Here is a 25,626-nt window from a genome sequence, read left to right on the forward strand (position 1 = left end):
GACCTGTAAGTGCAGTATACAGTATATGTTAGGCAAGCGGTTAACAGACCAAGCTGTTCAGATAAAGTAGCAGTTAGAGGGTTTGGACAAACCATTTACCACATATAAGGGTGCTTACAATGGTCAGCCACTGTAAGCTGGAGTTTGGCTTTAATTTGTTTGTCAAGTCCATCTAAATCTGTTTGTCTAACACTCCCCCTTAGACTGACAATGCTGTTTTTCCAAGTTGTCCCTGTTCTTCCATCTAGAATGGAAATACCCTAAGACAGGAAGTGTGTTACTGGCCAGATCACCAGATGAAAGTAAAGGAAAAAAGCGTAAGGGCCCATTTATACCAGAACGCAATGCAGAAAACCTGTGTTCAGTCCATCTTTTAATTTTGATGATTATGGCATGGAGGCGATCAACCTGTGGTGCTGAAGTGTTATGAAAGCCCAGGTTTCTTCTTCTTTTTTTTTTTTTTATGTTGAATCTGTTTTATTAGGTTTCAAACAATACATACAATGAACATGAGAGTATTAGTCTATTTCAATGAATGTATAACTAAACATTAATACCATAGTAATAAGAAACCAAAGACCAAAAAGAAATCTTTATATAAAATGAGTGCAAAGCCCCTACTATTAATGTAATGTTAGAGATCATATTTGATTTGTCCAGAGTACATAGTAGTATTGCTAGTAATTAAACCAAAGTAATATAACAGAAATAAGAGAGACCCAGGAGAAAAATAGAGGGTAGCAAAAAGCAAAGTGAAAAAGGAAGAAAGGAAGAGAGAAGAAAATGTAAAGAGAAAAAAGGAGAGAGAGAGAAAAAAAAGGGAGGGGTAAAGGGGCAAAGGGAAATCTATGTAGGTATAGGAAAAGAAGGGGAAAGCCACCCAAGCCATGAGAGGTCCAAGGGGAAGCACTATCAAATTTATCAGCTGTTTATCAAGAGGCGTAAAAGAAGCCATAAAAGAAGCCATGGCCTTCACAATCTCCTGACCTCAAAATAATTGAAAATCTATGGATAGACCTTAAAAGAGCAGTGCGTGACAGACAGCCCAGAAATCTCAAAGAACTGGAAGACTTTTGTAAGGAACAATGGGCAAAGATACCTCAAACAAGAATTGAAAGACTCTTGGCTGACTACAAAAAGTGTTTACAAGCTGTGATACTTGCCAAAGGGGGCAGTACAAGATATTAACTCTGCCCAAACTTTTGCAGACGCCATTTTTTTGTTTTCTGTTATTATGAAAGTGTAAATGATGAAAATAAAATCTAACTTTTGTTGACATATTATAAGAATGTCTAATCTGTAATTTGATGCCTTTTGGAGATTTTTCCATCTTTCCTTGGCTTCTTTATGCACATTAATACAAATTTTTACCTGGGGTGCCCAAACTTTCGATCCCCACTGTAAGGCTGGTCAGCAGAGGGAAGCATAAAGTGCTTTATAATTTCTTGGTAGAAGGCTGTGCTGACTTTGGACTTAAAACACAGTGGACCAACACCAGTAGATGACATGGCTCCCCAAATCATAACCGACTGTGGAAAGTTTTGCATTTCATTTGGAAATCAAGGTCTCAGAGTCTGGAGGAAGAGTGGAGAGGCACAGAATCCAAGTTGCATGAGGTCCAGTGTGACGTTTCTACGGTCAGTGATAAATTGGGGAGCCATGTCATCTACTGGTGTTGGTCCACTGTGTTTTATGAAGTCCAAAGTCAGAACAGCCCTCTACCAGGTAATTCTAGAGCACTTCATGCTTCCCTCTGCTGACCGCCTTTATGGAGATGCTGATTTAATTTTCCAGCATGAATTGGCACCTGCCCACACTGTCAAAAGTACCAATACCTGGTTTAATGATCATGGTATCACTGTGCTTGATTGGCCAGCAAACTCGCCTGACCTAAACCCTATAGAGAATCTGTGCGGGAATTGTCAAAAGGATGATAAGAGAGACCAGACCCAACAATGCAGATGAGCTGAAAGCCACTTTCAATGAAACCTGGTCTTCTGTAACACCTTAGCAGTGCCACAGGCTGACTGCCTCCATGCCACGCTGCATTGATGCAGTCATTTATGCAAAAGGAGCCCTGTCCAAGTATTGAGTGCCTACTATACTGTACATGGACATACTTTTCAGTAAGCCAACATTTCTGTATTATATATTATATTGATCTTATGTAACATTCTAATTTTCTGAGATACAGAATTTTGGGTTTTCACTAGTAGGGTTGAGCGAACACGGACTGTATATTCGGGATACAGTCCGTTGTTCGGTAGTTTTGGCGCGGTTTCAACAGCTGCAGGGCAGCCAAGAAACAAGCGTTTAACTAGTGTGCCCTTAAAAGCCATCACAGCCATGCCTACTAATGGCATGGCTGTGATTGGCCAGTGCAGCATGTGACCCAGCCTCTATAAAAGCTGGAGTCATGTAGCGCTGCACGTCACTCTGCTCTAACTACTGTAGGGACAGGTTCCTGCTGCTGCTGATTTGAGGGAGAGATAGGAGATTATTGTAGGGACAGGCTGGAGATTGCTTTCAGGGAAATAATAGGACAAAGGACATAAGAATCTTCTTTAATCAGACAGCGATCTACATCGATTTTATTGTGTGGGGGTGCAGTGCACAATTTTTTTGCCCTGACCTGAGCCCAGTGAGGAGGAGGGAGAAAAAAAAAAAACTTTTATCAGTCTGTTAGGTGGCCGGCGGGCGGCGTGCATCGGCCATTTAATGCAAGCTCAGTGCATATGTGTCTGCTTAATCTGGATTTAAAAATAAAAAAAAAGACATTTTTTCCTTCATATTTTACTCTAGCATACAGCGTTTAGACACTGCTGTTTTAATCTGCTATTCAAAAATCACCAATTTAAGGGAAAAATAATTATTTTTCAGTTTTTTATTCATACTTTACTGTGACATACAGTGTTTACACACAGTGCTGTTCTAATGTGCTATTCAAAAATCACCAATTTAAGGGAAAAATAATTATTTTTCAGTTTTTTATTTATCTGTTACTGAGACATACAGCCTTTACACACAGTGCTGTTCTAATCTGCTATTCAAAAATCACCAATTTAAAGGGAAATATTTTTTTTTCAGTTTTTCCTTCATATGTTACTGTGAGATAAAGCCTTTAGGCACTACTCTGTTCTAATCTGCTCTTCAAAAATCACCAATTAAAAAGAAAAATAAAACATTTTCATTCATACGTTACTGTGAAATACACCCTTTGGATACTGTTGTTCTATTCCGCTATTCAATAAATACCCATTTAGGGAACAAAAATTAAATTGGTCCTAGTCTGCATATTTTACTGTGAGATAAACCCGTTGGGTACTGTTGTTCTATTCCACTTTTAAATAAAAACCCATTTAGGGTAAAAAAATATATAAATTGCGGCCTAGTCTGCATATTTTATTGTGAGATACACCCGTTGGATACTGTTGTTCTATTCCGCTATTCAATAAACACCCATTTAGGGAAAAAAAATTAAATTGCGGCCTAGTCTGCATATTTTACTGTGAGATACACCCTTTGGATACTGTTGTTCTATTCTGCTATTCAATAAACACCCATTTAGGGGAAAGAAAGATATTAAATTGCGGCCTAGTCTGCATATGTTACTGTGAGATACACTCTTTGTATACTGTTGTTCTATTCCGCTATTCAATAAACACCCATTTAGGGGAAAGAAAGATATTAAATTGTGGCCTAGTCTGTATCTGTATGTGTGAGATAACCCTTTGGATACTGTTGTTCTATTCTGCTATTCAATAAACACCCATTTAGGGGGAAAAAAATTAAATTGCGGCCTAGTCTGCATATTTTACTGTGAGATACCCCCTTTATATACTGTTGTTCTTTTCCGCTATTCATTAAACACCCATTTAGGGAAAAAATATTAAATTGCGGCCTAGTCTATATATGTGTACATGTGAGATACACCGTTTACATACTGTTGTTCTATTCTGCTATTCAATAAACACCCATTTAGGGGAAAATTAATAATTTTGCAGCATTTGCTGATTATGTTACTGTGAGATACAACCTTTAAATTTGTTTGGCGCATCTCCTTCCACCACCGAGGATTGCAGGGCACTTCAGTTTGCCTCCTGTTTCTAACTCCTCCTACTCCGCTTCCTCATCCTCCTCTTCATCCTCTACCACCTCTGCATCCGGTCAGCGTAACACCTTCACCACACCAACTTCAGCACAGCCAGGGGTAAACGACAGCAGGCAGTTTTACTGATTACTGATTTAACGGATAACAATAGATACTACACTTGATCTTAGCCATAAGGTCGAGGAAGCGATGCTGGTGGCATTCCCACCTGACAGCAGGGGCACAGTGGAAGCACAAGGCAGAGGAGGAGGAGGTCGCCAACGCAGCCAGGACACCGACAGCACCTCAGAAGGCAGGGTTAGCATGTATGAAATGTGGAAAAGCTTTGTCGGCACGCCACAACAACCAGGACCACCAGCTGTTTTTTTTTTTGAAGCCCGTGGTGTGTGAACACACTTAGACTATCACCCGGTGGGTGCATAAAAAAAAGGTGAAACACAAAAAGTGAACAGGGTGTACACATGGTCCCTGACCCTGATCCCCCAGGGTGCAAGGCTCCTGACAGGGACTGGGGTACTTACACTGGCTAACCTGGCTGAAACCAGGCAGCCCCGTTCTTTAGGAGGTCTGCTGAAACAGACCACCCCAAGTACTAGGTGGGGCTCTCCCGAAGGGAGACCACATGAGAGAGGGCGAACCAAGCCAGGAGGCCATATCCACCCCCTCCCAAGACTTTCAGGGACAGGCCCAAGGACCTACACCCTACTAATCACGCTGTGCAAAATAAAGTGTACCGCCACAATAAAAAACACAAAACATGAGACACACAACACATAAAAGTGGGGAAAGGGATAGTGGAGGAGTGCAAGGTTAGTGCCACATTGCAATACTATGGCAGGCCCTTCGGCCAGGAATACAAAATTCCTCTGGTCCTGACTCCTGACCAAAAGGCCCAGGCCGAGAGGCAGGTGTGAAAAACGTGTGTAGGAAGTGCAGTGTCCTTGGTGCCATACTCATAGTGTTGCCATCCACCGTGAATTATGGCACCCCTGGACTGCCACTCCAGGGGCACATACACCACAGGCTTTTCAGAATCCCGGTCCCTGGCAAGACCAGTGCAGCCCCATCCCTACTAGAAGGCCTCAGAACTTAGACAGCTTTGGGAGAGCCCGGCCCACAACCAGGGACACATACCTTTTCCAAGGCCAGACTCAACCCAGAAGGGGGAAAAAAGCCCCCCCCCTCCTGCCGCCTTCACCGTTCCTTAGCATATACCATATACAGTTCCTTACCATTCCTTACGTACTATACATGTACTGAATGACGGGTCTGTTCCCTTCAACTTCTGGGTCTCCAAATTGGGCACATGGCTTGAGCTTGCCCTTTACGCCTTGGAGGTGCTGGCCTGCCCTGCAGCCAGTGTATTATCTGAACGTGTATTTAGCATGGCTGGGGACGTTATCACAGACAAGCGCAGCCGCCTGTCCAGAGCCAATGTGGACAAGCTCACGTTCATTAACATGAACCAGGCATGGATCTCACAGGACTTGTCTGTACCTTGTGCAGAATAGACATGTATACCGGCCTTACCCAGCCATTGTTGTATTTTTGATCTTTCTCACTCTTTTGGGGTGTACCCTAATTTAAAAGGAAATAAAATTAAAAACAAAAACCAGTGTTGGCTACCTCGTCCTCCTCCACCGCCGCTTCTACCTACACCGCCACATTCACCGCCACCTCAACCTTCTACTCCATATAGGCCTCGTCCTCCTAGATCAAGATGATTATTTTGGATTTTTATGTTTTCTATGTTATTTTAAGTTATTTCCCTATCCACATTTGTTTGCAGAGCACTTGCCATGCTCTTAACAAGATTTTGCTGCCATTTGCAGCCCTCTAGTCCTTTCCATGTTTTATTTAGAGCCATTTTAGTGCTCAAAAGTTCGGGTCACCATTGACTTCAATGGGGTTCAGGATCGGGGTCAAGTTCGGGTTAAGTCCGGGTCACGAACCTAGACTTTTTTTTCAAGTTCGGCTGAACCCGCCGAACCCGGACATCCAGGTGTCCGCTCAACTCTATTCACTAGCTGTAAGACATAATAATCAAAATTAAAAGAAAGAAATATCTGAAATATATCACTCTTTGTGTAACACATCTATTTAAAATATGAGTTTCACTTTTTTAATTGAATTACTGAAATATTTTAACTTTTTAAAGATTTTTTAAATTTATGAGATGCACCTGTATATCTACACACAATAAAAAAGAAGAATCCAAGCTAGTTAAAAAATACACATGTTCATTTACATACTAACATAAATTGGCCCTATGAAGGTTGTGTCTACATTGACCATAACATGTGGAAATGACAGTGGGTTGGGGAGCAGTAGAGGAGGCGCATGCACTTACATTGGGGTAAGAATTTGTCAATGATATATATCATTAATCTTTAAATCTTAACAAAATCAAAATGGTATGTGCTCCTTCAAATATTATGTACCAAAATCAACAATGTAGTGCCTGTCCCATAAATTTAATGAAAACAAATATGACCAAAAGTGCTTCATAAGAGGATTAGTGCTCGAACAGAGCAAATCCAAAGTCAAGTGTTTAATCAATGCATTAGTCCTCTGATTAGCTCTTTAATGTGCTCCACCACCAGTTGCTGGTATATATCAAAAACCAGCATACACGCTCAAATCTAGAGATTTCACAAGGATCTTCAGGGTACCTTCTCAGGATACACTTGTATCACATCAAGCCCGACTCTTTAAACATCAAAGAAGGAGGAAGAAAAAGGAGACTTTCATCACGCAAAATTGTCTATTGATTATTAAAAATTAAAATATTCATCTTACACACATTAAAAAGTGTCTTCACCAACACTAGTATAAACAGCATTGGGATATCAAACATGAGTCGGCTCCAGCTGCTTTCCTATAGCTGAAAGCTCTAGCCCGATCAGCAGAAAATCCGATGTGCTTGAGTGAATTTCCTCTAGATATGTCAGTTAAGGTAAATCATTCACTTCCTGGCTACCACTCATTTATATGTTGACTCTGGGTATTGGCAATGTATATAAAGAATATGAAGTTTTTCTTACTTTCTAATATGTGTTTATTTTTTTAATTCCAGGATACATGTGAAAAATTGAAGTATAGTGTAACATGGCTGCTTGTGGGTTCATTGCTCAGTGTACAATTCATTCAGATTCATGGACAGGAGGGTTCAGGAGACCATTCAGGTAATTCATTTTAATGTCATTGTTGGATATATTGATCCAAGAATGGATTTAGCCTTAAATTAGAGTAAAGATGAGCATGTGTTGCATCTAAATGAACTATTATTTACAGTATTTTAATATTTGCATTGCATCCTAATGCTTATTCATAATTCATTCAAAGTTAAATAATTCTTTGATTTGTACCTAATCCTGATTCTCACCTTCACGGTCTGTTGATCAGTGTGTCGGTGATACTACTTACTTGTCTATTCTTCCTTCCTCCTTCTCTTCTCTCTTCTCTTTGCCTTTTCTCTTCCACCCTTTTCCCCCTCCCCTCATTGTCCGTGTCCAATACCCCTTTGTCCCCTGACTAACCATGGCTTATTCACAGCTGGGAAAGAACCCCCTGATAATTTCCCATAATGTGAATGGCCTTAATATTCCAGAAAAGCGGAGGAAATTGCTATATGAACTACAAAAATCAAAAGCTCAAATTGTGTTTTTACAAGAGACACATTTCAAGGGACCCAAGATCCCTACCCTGACTGACAAAAACTACACTAAAATATATGAGGCATCTAGTACCATCACTAAGACTAAAGGAGTCGCTATTTTATTACACAAATCTGCACCCTTTGTAGTTGAAAATCAACACTCAGACCCAGAAGGCAGGTTTCTGTTCCTCTCTGGTACATTATTCGGACGTCCAACCACGCTAGCAAATGTATATTTCCCAAATAAAGCACATGTGTCCTTTTGCTCAAGAATTATTGATGAATTAAAAAGCTTTGCCAGAGGATGTATTATTTTAGGAGGAGACTTCAATGTCCCCCTAAATCCCCTTCAGGACACATCTTCAGGTCATTCGTGTATTAAATACCAATCACTGAAAAAAATCAAAAATGCACTAAGATCACTGAACCTGGTGGATGCCTGGAGATCGTTACACCCGGCTGACAGGGATTTCACTTTCTACTCGGCATCGCACAATAGATACACAAGAATAGACCATCTGCTCATTACCCAGAGGGACCTTCCCAACCTTACGGACGCTAACATCGGGATCATCTCTTCATCTGACCACGCTCCGATATCACTCTCTCTCTCCTTAACCACGCATTGCAAACCAGTATTCAATTGGAGGCTAAACCCCTCTCTTTTAATAGACGCTAAAATACAAAGTGAAATCCAAACTACAATCACAAATTATTTCAATGAAAACAAATCCTCTGATATCTCCCCCATGACCCTGTGGGAGGCCCACAAATGTGTGGTGAGAGGTGAATTCATTAAATACGGGGCCAGGAGAAAGAGAGAGAAGGAGCAACAGGTCCAAGATTTGATCACAAAAATTTCGACTCTTGAGGCTCAACATAAAATGTCATTAACCAAAGAACACCACCAAGAACTATTATCTCTTAGGAAATCCTTGTCCGAAATCCTAAACAACAAAATAAAAAGATCACTTTTTTTAAAAAAGGCAATATATTACGAATTTGGGGATAAGGGAAGCAAGTACCTAGCAAGGGCATTAAAGGACGCGCAAGCCTCTACACACATTGTGTCACTAAAAGACAAATCTAATAAACTAACACATGACCCGAGAAAGATAGCGGAATCCTTTCGATCTTTCTATGAGAAGCTTTACAACTTGCCCCCTCAGAATAGACCCAGCGACCTCATAGGTCCCAGACATTCAATTATGAAACAATACATCATTGACAGTGGCCTTCCTCAGATTTCAGATGGAGATGTGGAGGCATTAGAAAAGGAAATTTCCCCAGAAGAAACCAAATTGGCAATTCTAGATCTTAAAAATGGGAAGAGTCCTGGTCCAGATGGACTAACGTCCCAATATTTCAAGATGTTTGAAACCTCTTTAACAGACCCCCTTACAAACGCACTAAACATACTAACCAAACAGCATAAACCATCTCAAGATTTTCTTACTGCTCACATCACAGTGATTCCGAAAGCGGATAAAGATCCGACTACCTGCGCCAGCTATAGACCGATTTCCCTATTAAATCTTGATGTGAAGCTGTTAGCAAAAATCTTGGCAAATAGGTTAAGACCACTATTACAACAAGTTATAGGCCCCGAACAAGTAGGCTTCATGCCAGGCCGTGAGGCTAGGGATAATACTATCAGATCCCTGAACCTAATATACGGAGCCCACAATTTAGGAATTGAAGGTCTGTTAATCTCAACCGACACCGAAAAGGCTTTCGATAGAGTGGCCTGGGACTACATGTTGATGATTTGTGAACATATAGGACTGAAAAGTAGTATGATATCTTGGATAAAATCCCTCTACTCTAATCCCACAGCCAAAGTTAAGGTGAACAACATCCTTTCCGCCCCTATCCATCTAAAGAATGGAACTAGACAAGGCTGCCCTCTGTCACCCATCCTCTTTATATTGGCGTTAGAACCATTAATTAGACATATCAACGGGGACACAGATGTGCATGGCTTCGGCATTAAAGAAAGAGAATTCAAAGTTTCTGCTTATGCGGACGATCTCCTCTTCTATATATCACAACCACATATCTCCATTCCAAAACTGAACTTACATTTCCGCACCTTCAGATACATATCAAACTTTAAAATCAACCATTCCAAATCGGAAGCCATGGACATCTCACTCCCCGATAAAGTAAAACAATTAACTAAATCTAATTGCCCCTACAAATGGGATTCGACCTCACTTAAATACCTAGGAATCAAACTTACCCCAACTCTAGATGCCCTCTATGAGGCCAATTTTATCCCAATCCTGAAAAACATCACTAATGACTTGAGTAAATGGGATGTTAAACATTTCTCGTGGTTCGGCAGAGCAGCCATCCTAAAGATGGTCATCTTGCCTAGACTACTTTATTTATTTCACGCTTTACCCGTCACAATACCTCCCTCCTTTTTCAGGAAACTAACGACTATTCAAAGGAAATTCATATGGGCCAACAAAAGACCTAGGATACAACTAAAATATATGCAATTACCCAAGATCAATGGAGGCATAGGGGTCCCGGATTATTATAAATATTACCAAGCCACTCACCTCACCAGAGCGATCGACTGGCACTGCCATTCAACTCAAAAGGACTGGGTGGCCATGGAGAGGCACTGCTCCCGGTATCTGACCCAGTTCCTGCTTTGGACAGACCCTCACAACTTCCCTTCTGAAGTTAAACGCCACCCCCTAATCAACACCACCCTTACCATCTATCACAAGCTAGCGAAATCATATAACTTATCCACCAACCCGAGCCCTCTGACTCCGGTTTCCCACAACCCAGACTTTGTTCCGGGTCTTAATATAAAGTGCTCTGCTGACCATCCTTTGCTCATTAAACATTGCATTCGTGATCAAAAAATCCTATCTCTTCACGAACTAAACAACCTAAAACCCCAAAACATCTCATTGAACCAGTGGAATTATATCCAGCTGCACAGCTTTGTTCAAAATAACAAAAAGAAAACTATGTGGGCTAGGCAACTAACTGCTTTTGAGAGGATATGTGAGAGACAGTCCCCAATATCGAAAACGACATCGATGACCTATCAGTGGCTTATAGCCCCGTCGCCGAATTTTGACGACAAATATAAGAAATTATGGGAACTCGAGTTATCACGCAAAATTTCTGATAGGGAATGGGAGAAAGCCTGTGTATTTACTCACAAATGCTCCCTGAGCACAAAAACTCAAGAAACGTCATTTAAAATCCGCACGCAATGGTACATAACACCAGCGAAAATGAAGACGTGGTCCCCACAGTACTCTGGAAGGTGTTGGAGATGTCTAGCTCACACAGGCACATTTCTGCATATTTGGTGGAATTGTGACATAATCAAAACCTTTTGGAACAAGGTTGTGCTTCTGATCAAACATATCACTGGTTCTACCTTAGAATTTAATGCGGCAAGCTGTTTATTACACATCAATAAACTCTCATATAGGTCATATAAAAAGTCTCTAACGAGACATCTACTCAACGCGGCCAAATCTCTTATACCTCTACACTGGAATTCCAAATCCGTCCCCTCGACTAAGAATTGGGTAGACAAGGTAACTTCCACATATGAGATGGAGGAAACTCTAGCCATCAAAAAAGAAAATAGCGGACCCTTCCATGACATGTGGAGACCATGGTTGATATTTACTCTTTCTTCGGATTTCAAAAAAATGATTGAAGATTAGCAATCTCGCAATTAACCCTCACATTCCACCTGGACCTTTTAGTATACGCTTCTACAATGAGCTACTTGATCAAGTACCACTTATCAATAGTACTCCATTACCTCCCCCTCCCTTCCCTTTACATTTCCTTCTCCTTCTCTTTCTTTTTTACTCATCTTCTTTAATTCCTATCTTCGCTTCCTTCCCTGCCCTCTAGTGGCCTTCTTTGAGACAGGCATATGTCTTTGGTCCTGTCTCATCTGAGGGAGGGTATCTAGTTTAGATACCCACATTATACCTCAGGAGCTGACTTAGATGTTTAATGTTGTTGCACTAACTTTTGATCCAACATTACATGATGTTGTAATTTATGTACATGTTGTACAGTTATACCAATATGTCATACTGCCATTGTTAATACTGTACATGTTTATTATTGCGATTCAATAAAGCTTTTATTGAAAAAAAAAAAAAAATTGTTTATATTGCGCCTGTAATGCTATCCATCATCATGTCATAGTAGAGGTGATGTGTACAGGCAGTTATATAATCTAAAGCCACTCTTTAAAGCTGAACTCCAGGATAAGCAAATATTGTGTAAATATGGATATTTTTACTTGAGTCTTTGTGTGCTTTGTGTCTTTCCTCCGGATCTGTTGAGTAATTCATCATGAAACTTTGCCTTTGTCCAGAAGCTTCCTGTAAAAAAAAAGGTCTCTACTACTCTCTCTCCTTGTGCAGGGTGCCTTGGGTCTTGTCTCCACCCCTTTCCTGTAGTTTTCTGCAAGCAGCCTGTAGTTTGTGGGCTTGATGGGCCCCTCTCACAGCTCTGCTCTCTGCAAAGCCTATGTGCAGCACAATGATGATGTCACTGCCACTTTTAGAAGGTAATCACTAGGTTTGCAAAGGCATTTGGTACACACAAAGTGGATTCATATCCTTTGTGCCTATTGAGGAATATATATTTTTTTTGTATTTCACTTTATTTATAAAGATAAGTCACAGAGTACAAAAGAAAGAAAAAATGCAACTATCAGTTCTATACAGCCTTCCAATATAGCCAACAATACAATCATAAAAGATCAACATCTTAACGGTTTACAGGTAAGAAGATTAAAGTTGGAAAGATGGAAATCACATCTGATGACACGGCAGAATGTTAATACAAGTGGAGGGGAAGATATATTTGTAGAAAACCACATGTCCAAGACAGCTACTAGGTTATGTTGATTCCCGGGGACTAACATCAGTACCAATTGGTTTAGCGCTGTGGACAGAGATCATGGCTAGTTGTGTATATACACAGTAATATGGGCTGTGCAATCTAACATCAGGAGGAGAGAAAGGCAGAGGGGGAGGGAAGGTAGCAGAAAACAGGCAAGAACGGGAGAGGAGACAGGAGATTCTCCCTTGTAGGCTGGGATGGGAAGGGGGGCAGCGGTATTGGTCTCTCTGATTGCGTAAGCGTATTTAGGTAGGCGTATAGATAAAGTATTGCCAAGGCATCCATGTAGACCTGAAGGTCTCTTCTGTTTTATGAAAAGGTGGCTGTAAGATCTTCCATGTCCATAATCTCATTAACCTTCGTAAGCCAAAGAGATTTTGTGGGTGAGCTTGTTTGTTTTCACTGGAGGGGAATACACTCCTTCACAGCATTTACCATATGTGGTCAAGAGGCTTTATATTCCTAGATGTGTCTGTTCGAAAGGTGAAGTAAGCAGGCCACCAGGTTATCGCTTACCTCCACTGACGTGAGTGGTTTGATGATGCTTGTAACTTCATGCCAAAAAGGCTGTACTTTTAGACTCTGCCAGAATATGTGCAATATAGTGCCCTGGTGTCCTCTATACCTTCAAAAGTCACTAGGGACCCGCAGAGAGATATGATGGAGGGTGGCTGGGACTCTGTTCCATCTTGTGAGTATCTTGTAACCTGTCTCCTCAAGTCTGCTGGCAATGGAGGGCTCATGGGCAAAATGGAGACACCTCTCTCGTTGCTGAGCTATCAATCAGATTCCTTGGTCAGTTTCCAATTTGGATAGGATGGGGGGAGTATAGTCAGGGGCAGATTTGGTTAGAGAAGCGTATATGATGGAAAGGCAGTGGTGCTTTGGTTCCCGTTTATGACAAATACATTCAAATTCTATCAAGGGGCGGGCAATACCCTGTTGTTTGGAGAGCTTGTGAAGGAAATGACGCAGCTGCAATCCACTCCAGAAGGCTAAGAGAGAATCGAACAGGTGAGTAATATCAGAGGAGGGAAGCACTCCATCACTGGTCCCAAAGTCTAAAAGATGGGAACGTCCACTGGAGGGGAGACACAGAAAACGCCTATTATAAATTACAGGAATTACTTGGGGGTTGTCCACAATTGGGGCAAATTGAGGAATATATTTAAATCAAAGTTTTTCTGCTAACAGTTCAGGCTTAATTAGAGCTGAATTTTTGCTTTAAATAAACCGGTCACTATACTAAGTTCCAAGAACTGTCAGAAAAGCCGGTGCCTAGAAGTACCTGCATGTACCCTTATTTTTTCAGTTTGGAGGTTAGTGTTTTCTGCCATTATCCCCTGCAAAGTTAGACTCGCAACTGATAAAGAAGCTCAGAACGTTGCACTGTGGGAAGGAAAAGGGATAGAGGTGAAAACTGGTATATTTAGTCAGCACAGCGGCTAAGTGGTTAGCACTTCCACCTAGCAGCACTAGGGTTGATGGTTTGAATCCTCTACCTGCCTGGAATTTGCATGTTCTCCCTGTGCCTACATGGGTTTCCTCCAGGTAGTCCCACACTCCAAAGACATGCTGGTAGGTTCATTGCCCCTAATGTATGTAAATATGTGAGTTAGGGACCTTAAATTGTAAGCTCCTTGTGGCCAAGGACTGATGTGAATGTACATTATAGATGGAAAAAGCTGTGTAAATTGATGGTGCTATGTAATACCCTAAATAAATATTCTTGCTTAGCGGATGCTCTAGAAGAAAAGCAGAGGTACTTTTGGCTGTCTACTTAAAGCTGCGCTGAATAATAGAAATAGAAGTTCAGTCAGCTCCAGTGAACTAACAAACTCTGTAAAAAGTCTTACTCCCATTTTCCTGTATTATAGTAGTTGAACAGTGTTTCTAAATATGACTGTACAGTCCCATAGGAACCAGCGTTGGACCAAACTTCTTAGTGCATCCTGTAATCTAAGAGATCTGGTAAGATATACAATATAATTTTTTTCTAATATGGTATTTGGGACTAAAGGCAGCCATACATGGTTCAAAATTCATCCAGTTTAGCAGGGATCGGACAAATTTCAATCCATGTGTGGGTAGGCTGTCAGGAGTGTGACGGTGAGCCCTTGTAGATTGTCAACTCAGGATTCCTCATGGCGTGGAGTCTAAGACCAGGCCTACTCTTTCACCAGGGCCCCCGATGGTGGGGCTGGACTTGAAGCAAGTTGGAACCAGGTCACTGCCCCCCAGGTATGCACAGCTGAAGATGCAGAGACCACTAGCGTATGCACTGTACAACGCCAGGAGACAGAAGAAAAACCAGGAAACAGGTTGAGGTCAGGACAGGCGGCAGGCAAGTATAGACGGTAGATGAAGCTGAAGTCAGACACAAAGTGCAAGGAAACAGGAGCTCAGAGAACTGTGAAGTTGCTCAAGCAACGCGGACTGCACAGAGCACATGAGTATGTATAGGAAAGCAAATTAAGGAGCTGGCCAAAAAGTTGTAGATGGAAAAAGAATTCAAATCCCACAGAATAGTAGGCGACAACCATAGGTGAGGAATCAGCGGACTAGGAGAAGCACTGCAGTAAGGATGTAATAATTATACAGGCAGGAAAACTGCAGGCTAAATCGTGACATAGGCTGGTTGTACAGAAGTTTGTAGAGATCAGTGCTGCTGGCTGTAATCTGGAACACTGGTTCCCTGCTGTCAGAACAAAATGGCAACAGCAAGAGTGATTTCCCCATCCACATCGAGTGTGTGGCTGGAGGAATCGGAAAAAATGATGCAACAGGATAGTCCATTTTGCTGAAATGTCATTGCAGCAACTCAAAATGGTACTCAGTAGTTTGTACGGCCCCACATGCTTGTATGCATGGCTGACGATGTGGAGGCATGCTCCTAATGAGAAGACGAATGGTGTCCTGGGTTATTTCCTCCCAGATCTGGACCAGGGCATCACTGAGCTCCTAAACAGACTGAGGTGCAGCAAGGGGGCATCAAATTGACGGAAACATAATGTCCCAGAGGTGTTCTATTGGATTTAGGTCAGGCGAGCATGAGGGGCATTCAATGGTATCAATGACTTCATTCTCCAGGAACTGGCTGCATATTCTTGCCACATAAGGACGGGCATTGTCGTGAACCAGGAGGAACCTAGGACCCACTGTTCCAGCATAGGGTTTGACAATGGGTCCAATGATTTTATCCTGATTCCTAATGGCAGTCAGAGTGCCATTAGCTAGCCTGTAGAGGTTTGTGTGTCCCTTCATGGATATGCATCCCCAGACCATCACTGACCCACCACCAAATCGGTCATGCTGAACTATGTTGTAGGCAGCATAACATTCTCCACGGCTTCTCCAGACCCTTTCACATGTGCTCAGGGTAAACCTGCTCTCATCTGTGAAAAGCACAAGCCCCCAGTGGCAGACCTGCCAATTCTGTTGTTTAATGGCAAATGCCGATCGAGATACACAGTGCCAAGCAGTGAGCACAGGGCCACACGTCGGGCCCTCAGGCCACCCTCAAGAAATCTGTTTCTGATTGTTTGGTCAGAGACAGTCACACCAGTGGACTGCTGCAGGTCATTTTGTAGGGCTCTGGCAGTGCTCATCCTGTTCCTCCGTGCACAAAGGAACAGACACCAGTCCTGCTGATGGGTTAGGGAACATCTACGGCCCCGTTCAGCTCACCTAGAGCAACTGCCTGTCCCCTGGAATCTTCTTCATCCTCTTGAGACTGTTCTGGGAGACACAACAAACCTTCTGGCAATGGCACATATTGATGTGCCACCCTCGAAGAGTTGGACAGCCTGTGCAACCTCTATAGGGTCCAGGTATTGCGTCATGCTATCAGTAGTGACACTGATCCTAGCCAAATGCAAAACTAATGAAAAACAGTCAGAAAAAATGAGTAGGGAAGAAAAATTTCTGTGGCCTCCACCTGTAAAACCATTCCTGTTTTGAGGGTTGTCTCATTGTTGCCCAGCTAGTGCACCTGTTGTTAATTTAATTAACACCAAAGCAGATGAAACGGATTAACAACCCCTTCCGCTATTTAACTGACCAGATCAATATCCCAGGAGTTTAATTTACTTGATGCTGTACTCTGATACAAAAGTGTTCCTCTAATTTTTTTGAGCAGTGTACAATGACAGGCTTGTATTAACCACTTCCTGCCTGTCATTAAGCAAAATGATGGCCGGGAAGTGGTTGCTCTATCCTGACTGGCCGTCATATGACGTCCAGCAGGATAGACCACTCTGCGTGCTCCCGGGGGGCGCGCAGAGCGGAGATCGGTGGTGCGGTGTGTCACTCTGACTCACCGCATCTCCGATCCCGGTAAAGAGCCTAATGACGTATGCTCTTTACCATGTCACCAGCTGTGTCCAATCACAGCTGGTCACATAGTTAATAGGAAGTGCTGTTGATCGGCTTTCCTCAGTTCGTGCCTGACACGCACATGTAGAGGAGAGCCGATCGGCGGCTCTCCTGACATAAGGGGGTCTTTGCTGGTAATCAGAGCATTGATTACCAGTGCAGACCCTTGGGGGATGCCACTAGAGCCACCAGGGATTTCAGTGCCCTCCTCATCAGTGCTGCCCATCATCGCCATCTATCAGTGCCGCCCACCAATGCCCATCAGTGCTGCCTATCAGTGCCCATCAGTGCTGCCTATCAGTGCCCACCAATGCTGCATATCAGTGCTATCTATCAGTACCACATATCAGTGCCCATCAGTGCTGCATATCAGTGCTGCATATTAGTGCCTCATCATCAGTGCCACCCCATCAGTGCCTCCTCATCAGTGCCTGTCAGTGTGGCCTCCTAACTGCTCATCAGTGCAGGAAAAAAAATTATCCATTTACAAATTTTTATAACATAAACGAAAAAACTTTTTTTTTTTCCAAACTTTTCGGTCTTTTTTTATTTGTGTAGCAAAAAAGAAAAAAACCTTGCGGTGATAAAATACCACCAAAAGAAAGCTCTATTTGTGGGGAAAAAAAATGACATAAATTTGGTTTAGGTACAGTGTTGCATGACAGCGCAAATGTCATTCAAAATGCTACAGCGCTAAAAGCTGAAAATTGGCCTGGGCAGTGATAGTGGTCTTCCTCCTTCTCCCAGTTAGTCTTCTCCATTGTCACCTGTCCCACATGCTTCCAATGAAGAAGTGGCCATTTTAATGCACTATATGCAGGCTCTCCTCTTTGAAATGCCATGCAGCCATTACTGGAACGTATGCATATAGACTGGAAATACAGGTTGTGGAAGATAAGCAGCACTCATACAACATAGAATGGACAAATAAGAAAAGTTGTTCTGTTAGGGTTTACATCTATCTTAAGGTGGAAATGTTCAATGTCATGGTTGAAAGAATGATTTAATTCAACACAAATCTTTATATTTTCATATTGCACACTACATAAAAAAAAAATATATATATATATATATATATATATATATATATATATATATATATATATACTGTATATAGATATACACCTGTGTATTACATGTATTTTGGTTACTCATTCATAGTATAAGAAACCTTCTGACCTGTCTTGCAGAGTGACACGTGTCTGGATTTTTAAGATCTTGAATAGAATTCTCTCTATGTTTTTCTCTCTACAGGAATTCTGTAACATGACATAAGAGAAATTAACTTATGCTAAAAGTCAATTAAAGTAATTGCTGCAATCATAGGTTGTTTAGAGTATAAGTAATGACCAGACCACTCAGGAAAATCATGTTTGATTGACATCATGCAACATTTACCACTAAAACAGGGAAGATCTTGTAGGGACATAGGTGATATTTCCATGATTAATGTGCCTTTATACCTATTTTTTAATGCCAGCAAAGAGAAAGTGTTATCCTTGATATAAAACGAATAAAGGGCAGCCACTACATTCTACGTAGTTTAATGTGTTTTCCCTCAACCTTCTTATGGAATCTCCATAGAAATATATAAAGGTTGCAGATGGCAGTGACAACAAATATCTTGACTAAAAACTGAACTTTCAGCTTTTAGCTGCGTTTTGGTCCCATTGAGGGTCCCTAACCAGCTGGGGATCTTGCTTCTGATTACATAGGTTTTTGTTTTTAAATTATCACTGGTATCATATTCTAGGCAATATCAGGGGCCTACATGTCAATTCATCTTGCCTTTTAAATGCTCCTAGAGTCCTGAACTGTGTAGACAACATTTCATCCAGCTACTATGTTCATGAATCTGATCGGTACCACACTATTTACCCATCACTGTAAAACGTGTCCTCAATGTCCAATAGTGTGCTGCAGTGGACTGGAGGGTGTGGGCTATATTCTCAGCTATGGGTGTTGTTGAAATTTGCATAGCAGAGTGCTTCATTTATTATGGTTCCTTGGAAGCCTAACAGGAAATTTATGTTGATGTGCAGAAACTTTAGTGTGCTTTGCATGTGGCACTTGTAATCCTCACTCTTAATAGCAAATTTCAGTGAAGTGCAATAATTCATAGTGGCATTTCAAATTTTGTTTTATATCTGTTTAGTTCTGTCAGACTATAAGGGTCCTTTCACACAGGGCGGACCGTTTTTTGATCCGCTCCGGCACTTTTTTTTTTTTTTTTTTTACGGACACGGATGACACTTTGTCCATTTATCATCCCATCCGCTTGCGGATTAAAAAACGGAGATAAAGCATGTCAATGGGATTGCGGATGTCAGCGGATGACAGCGCTGACATCCGTTTTTGTGTCCGTTACGTTTTTTTAAACGGAAGAAAAATAGGGTTCTCTTCTGTTCCAAATAACTGAACAGATCGGAAAGGACGCAAATCGGATGTCAGCGCAATCCCATTGACATGCATTATGTCCGTTTTTCATTCGCAAAAAAATGGGATGAAAAAAGGACATACGGACCGCCCGTGTGAAAGGACCCGTAATATGACTTTTCGTGTGCAAAAAAAATAATCATCAGCATAAAGTGGTATTAAATCCAAAAGCAAACATTTATTTTAATGCAGCTTACCAATTCTTTTTTTTTTTAACAAACCAGGGGTGCTTTATTGAAAATTATTTCAGAAAAATATAAGAATATACACAGTGACATAGTACAATGCCTGACAAATCCAATGACTGAAAGCGCAAAAAGAGAATGCAACCATAATTGGGGGGGGGGGGGGTTTGGAGAGAAGGAAATAAGAGCCAACAATTGATCAGCTCATTACCCTGTCCAGTGCACCCCATTCCAACAGCAATAGAACACACACTAATTGCAGCCTCAATTAGAAGTCCAGGGAGACCAAACTTTGTCATACTTCCAATGGGCAACCTCTATTAATATATGTGATCTTATACATAGTTAGGGTCGCATCCACCATTACTTCCCAGGAAGATAGTTCTGGTACGATACAAAAGATAGAAAATCAATAACTTGGAGTGGTGGGAGCATTGACCATCTTCGTGAATGCCTAACAAGACTAATTCTGGGGATAGAGACAGGGATAACTGCAACCTGACAATAATCTCTGAAAATACATTAGACCAATAAGATGTGATTATGGGGCAATCCCAGAACATATGAAAATGTGTTTCCAGGTGCAACTGACACCTAGAGCAGCTGGGATCCCTATCTGGGTAGATACGATGGAGTCTCAGGGGAGTATAATAAATCCTATGTAAGAATTTCACCTGAATTGCGTAATCCCTGGAGGAGATAACTAGCTTAGGACCTTATTCCAGACAGTCCTCAGTCCTCCCTATCCAGGGACGGAATGTCTGTTTGCCATAATTCCCATAATCGGTCCACCTTGGAGGAGTTAGTCCCCAGAAGCGCCCCATATAAGGTTGAAAGGGGCTTTTCTAGATCTCCCGGAGACAATAGTTCCTCAAATGATTAGCCTGGAGGAAAGGCAACTGAGGGAACTGAGTTCTGACAGCATGATGTAGTTGAAAATACTGAAAATGCATCCAGGCATGCAGGTGAAACTTGAGAGAGAGCTGAGAGAAGGATAGGACACCTGAGGACACAATATCTACCAGTCTTAATTCAATACCGTGCCCATACCTGAAGGTACGGAATACTACAAAATTACAGTAGGGAGGGGATTATAAGGCTAAGACGGCGACCATTGATTCAGGTGCAATAAACCACATTGAACGTCCATCCATACCCTCCACGTAGCACGCATTGGACCCGGAACCTCCTCATATGCCCTTGGCCCCCTGTACACCAAGTTATGCAAATCAGCCAAGGAAAGGCCGCCTCTAGACTTGTCGCCACATTAGATCTGGATCCTACAAACCACCAATAGACTGATACTAACATCACCGCCCAAAAATATACTTGGAAATTGTGAAGGGCCAACACCCTAGATTAATAGAAAGCCAAAGGGTGGAGTTTGCTAAACGAGGGAGCGCACCATTCCAAATGAATGATCCCACAAACGTATCAATGTCGCAAAAAAACTTAGTTTGGGACCCAGATTGGGCAATTCTGGGAAGTATAATTCAATTTAGAAAAAATCATTTTGATGAGATTAATTCATCCTAAGATATTCAGAGGAAGTCCGAGTATTTAGAGCCAAGAGCAGGGGAAGAAGATTCTTGCCAAAATATTTGGGCAACCGTTTAGTCACCTGAACCCCTAGGTACCTGAACTCATCCACGCAGTGCAGAGGAGAGGGACATGGTGATCTAACCGCACCCTCATCAATGGGGAAAAGAAGTGACTTGGACCAATTGATCTTAATTCTGGAAAGTGTAAAAATCTGCAGTGCAGCCAGGAGTAAGGGGCAAGCATCACTAAGTTATAACAAGCCATCATCTGTGTATACAGATAAGTTCTCCTCTAAATTCCCCACTCGCAGGCCCTTGACATCTAGAGATTTCCTGATTAGAATAGCCAAATAGCCAGGAGTTCCAAAGCCAGGGCAAACAGACTGGGGGGACAATGGGCAACCCTGATGCGTGCATTGATGAAGGATAAAAGAGTCAGATTAGCGTTGGATTCTGATGGAAGACTCTCCGTCCCTGTTGTTTTACCACCCTGCAACTGCCCAAGCACCTACCAAATTTCCTCCAAAGTGATATTTGCTTCCAACTGCTCTCTATTTGAATCGGCTAGTGTGGGGAAAGGGGTAATCACCCAGGAAAGCACATAAATCAGGCAATGAAAAACTTAGACAAGAGGAGTAAATATCTTAAAAATCCCAAGAAAACAGGCATTGATGTGCTCTGGGGATGAGAGCATATGGCCCTCTTTATCCCTGATACAGCCTATAGGCATAGTTGGGATCTGCCCCTAAGCTGGCCAGGCCATTAATCTACCATTCTTATCCCCATATTCAAAGACCTTCTAAACAGAGTATAACAGGGCCTTGTTAGTTTGCTCTAGCCTACTAGTGGAGAATTTACGCAAAACATGGCGCCATGCCAGGTAATGGACCCAGTCTGGGTTAGAAACATATGCTACTTTAAGCCTTCTCCTCCAGTTCATCCAATGAACAGGACGCCTCCTGATGGTGTGCGATACGGGAAATATACTCCCCCTCTAGCCCATGACTTAAAGGAGTCCCACACCAACAAGGGCGATGCAGAGACATCGTTTACCACCCAATAATTACAAATAGATGCAGTTAACGGCCCATGCATACGTTCATCCATTGCTCAGAGTCTGGAAAGATGCCACAGTAAGGACCCAAGGGGAGTAGAGATATTCAGGGTTAAACATAGAGGGTAAGGATCACACACTCCACAAGGGAGTATAGACACCTTCTTAACAGAGCGGAGCGCAGAAGAAAAGGGAAAAGCCAAGTCAATCCAGTAAAGGGTCTTATATGTGGCTGAATGACAGGTAAATTGTTTTAGTGTTGGGTTCATGTGTCTTTAAACATCAGTTAGGGTGAAAGTTGAAGCCTATTGCCAAGGGTCAGGAGAAGCATGAGCCGAAGCATGTAACATGTCCAGATCCGGGAAAGGGACCACATTAAAATCACCCAACAATAAAACAATGTCAGCATCAAATTGTAACAAAGTTTTTGTAATCTTACATAAAATCTCAGTAGAGGCCAGTGGCGGTATATACAACCCTACAATCACCAAATTTTCTCATATATATATGGGCATATAGTACAATGTATCTATCTTCTGGATCCATTCAAACCTCCAGGGCCCAGAAAGGAAGAGATTTCTGGACCAGGATGCTGACCCCACGAGCGTATGTGGAATAAGTAGCATGATAATGTATGCCTTCCCATGATTTTTTAAGACTGACAATTCTGAAACCCTGCAGGTGCGTTTCCTGCAGGGTACAAACATGGGAGTTGTACCGCTGCAGGAACCAGAACACCAGTGAAGGCCTAACAGCATAATTTGAGCTCTGGACATTTCAGGAAATTATCGTGAATTGAGACATAAGGAAACAAAAATATATGAATATACAGAGGTCACGCTCGTGGGGGCAGTTGTCCAAAAAGGAACGAATCTGAGGGACAGATCAGGAATCCAAGGTATTTATTGTGAAAAAAGATATACTGGACAGAGGCAACATACATTTCCCATGTTACAAATAAAAAGCCTGAATAAAGCACAACCGAAAAAAAAGAAAAACAAAAACTTAACACCCCTCCCAACCCCCACCACAGTTGCAGCAGTGGACGAGCAACCCGCCCCACATTTTCAACCCCAACACTGGAATGCTTAAGTCCCCAAACAGTTCAAAGAACTAATAATGAGGGAGGCATGAGCCAATAGGGGTACCTCCTGAGGTAAAGATGCACAGTCAATGGCAGAGATGCTAGGGCAGCAGCATAATAAGTCACATACTAGAGAAAATCTCCTGAGTAATACAGAACAACTGAGGTATAAAAGTGCAGTTCTCCTCATCTGTTGGTGTAGCAGGGCTGGAACTCACATGTAAGTTCCCAACAGGTCACATATAGTGGACAGACTGTATCCCATGACATAGGGGAAGGAAACAAGAAGTAAACCACAGTATCCAGAAGTAGCACCAGAATTCCCTCCCAGTCTCGCACACAAGCAGGAGGAACATAGGCATCGGAAACAGGAGTCAGAGTAATTTAGAACATGAGTCCATGAATCCAATTATGAGAGCATGGCAAAGGCACATATCAGTAGGCAAATGGGCATCATAGATTCTAGCATGGAATTAAAAGAGACTGCCAAAATAAGGGAAGCACAGAATACTGAAGTTCACCTGGACAAGCCAGGGGCATATTACTTGGTTGCAATCCAGTATAAGAACAAGCACAACCAGTGCAAAGGAAATTGTGAGACTTACAGTAACATACGGGCACCGAAACCAGCCCCCACTCCACACCAGTGAAGATAACAAGGGGGGTAGTAATCCCAGTTATAACGGCAGCTAGGAAAACAACTGTAAATCATTATACAGGCTCCATGTTAATCAAAGTGGTGGCAACGATTCCAGCCAGGTGGATGCCTCGCGGGGAGAGGTAAAGAACCGGACCATTTCCCCATCTTGAACCTTCAGACGGGCTAGATAAAGAACTCTGTAGCGATTTCCGCAGAGACGCAGAGACGCAGAGACGCTTTAACCTGGTCAAAAGACTTCCGAAGCTTTTTTGTTTCCATAGAGTAGTCTGGGAAGATCAGCAACTCACTGTTTAAGTAAGTGAGGTCTCTTTGCACCCTGGCAGCTTTGAAAACCTCATCTCTGTCCCTGAAAATCAAAAACCGCAGGATGAAAGTGCAGGATGGTGTTCCCAAGGGTCCAGGCTTGGGCGGTATGTGATGAGCTATCTCCACAGTGTAGTAGGGAGAGAACTGGGCCACAGGTAACAGGGTAAGCAGCAGATTTTCCACAAACACTGTCCGATTTGTACCTTCTGTGCCCTCAGCTAGACCCACATGCGGAGGTTATCCCTCCAGTTGTGGTTCTCCACATCTTCTCTTTTGTATTCCAGAGCCCGGATCTTTGTCTGCAGGGAGCAAAGAGCAGTAGTGTGTTCAGTAACCACATCTTCAGCCTAGCTTAGTCTCTGTTTCTCTGTGGATAGCCAGGAGCACACTTTATAAATACCCTGGCAGAGTAGCCCCACATCCAGCTGCACTGCCTCCATAATCCCATAACATCAGTCAGGCCTGGCTGTGGGGAGGTAGTTGGTTCCTCCAGCTCTGTCGGCAATGCCATGTTGGAGAAGAAGCGAGCGCTGGTCTCCACGTGGCTGCCTGAGGCTAGGAGAGTCTTCTCTGTCAGTGGTAGGAACTGAATCTTCTTACCCCATCCAGAAGATGTGCCAGATGGGTGGTGATTCATCAGGGTGTCAGTGGCTGCTGTGCAGGGAGGAGAGAGCTCAGAAACTGGAGAGTATTCAGAGAAAGCCAGCAGAGCTCCAGCATATGCTTCCTCCCAGGTCACCATCTTGGTCACGCCCCAGCCTACCAATTCTTAGATGTGAACTGTGTCCATTTTTCTTTTTTTTTTAATAATCAACATTTTCATTCAGTTTTATACAAAAAATAATGAGAATACAGAATATTAAATAGGTAAACATGCAAAGTAAATCAACAGGCTTGCATAACATGAGCTGAGCTAAAAAAGTCAATCTATAGCCAAAAAATACGGATCTAGTGTAGAACAGAATAAGGAAATTACAGGGGCCTTTCACCCATCCCCACGCCATTGTCAACACGGGGGTGATAGAATAGGCAGATAATAGACTCGAGTGTTGCAGATAGCACCGTAGTGCCAGTATATCCAAACAGACCCGAAATACATAAAATATAATCACAATACTGTTGCTCTGTCTACATACCTTTTGCTTCTAAAAAAAAAAAACTAAAGGGAGCCAGTCAAGGACAAAATAAATAGAAAAACAAAGAAAAAAAAAAACAGTAGAAAAAAGAAAAAATAACAGACCCTAGAAAAGGGAGTCGATCAAGCACTGACCAAGGCTAGCCAGAGCCTGATACGATCTCTGA

General features: G+C 42.3%; 1 protein-coding gene across 1 annotated transcript in view; it reads left to right on the forward strand.

Annotated features, from left to right (window-relative positions):
* The window catches only part of LOC309556510 (uncharacterized protein), a gene marked incomplete at its 5' end in the record, with an annotated part of 148,846 nt that overhangs the window by 10,330 nt on the left and 112,890 nt on the right, over nucleotides 1-25,626 (forward strand). The window contains one exon of the mRNA XM_082258959.1: nucleotides 7,188-7,296. Coding sequence (XP_082115085.1) covers nucleotides 7,188-7,296 — 109 coding nt within the window. The remainder of the gene's footprint in view (nucleotides 1-7,187; nucleotides 7,297-25,626) is intronic.

This window comes from Pelophylax lessonae (assembly GCF_965119305.1).
Source record: "Pelophylax lessonae genome assembly, chromosome: 5".
Lineage (NCBI taxonomy): Eukaryota > Metazoa > Chordata > Amphibia > Anura > Ranidae > Pelophylax > Pelophylax lessonae.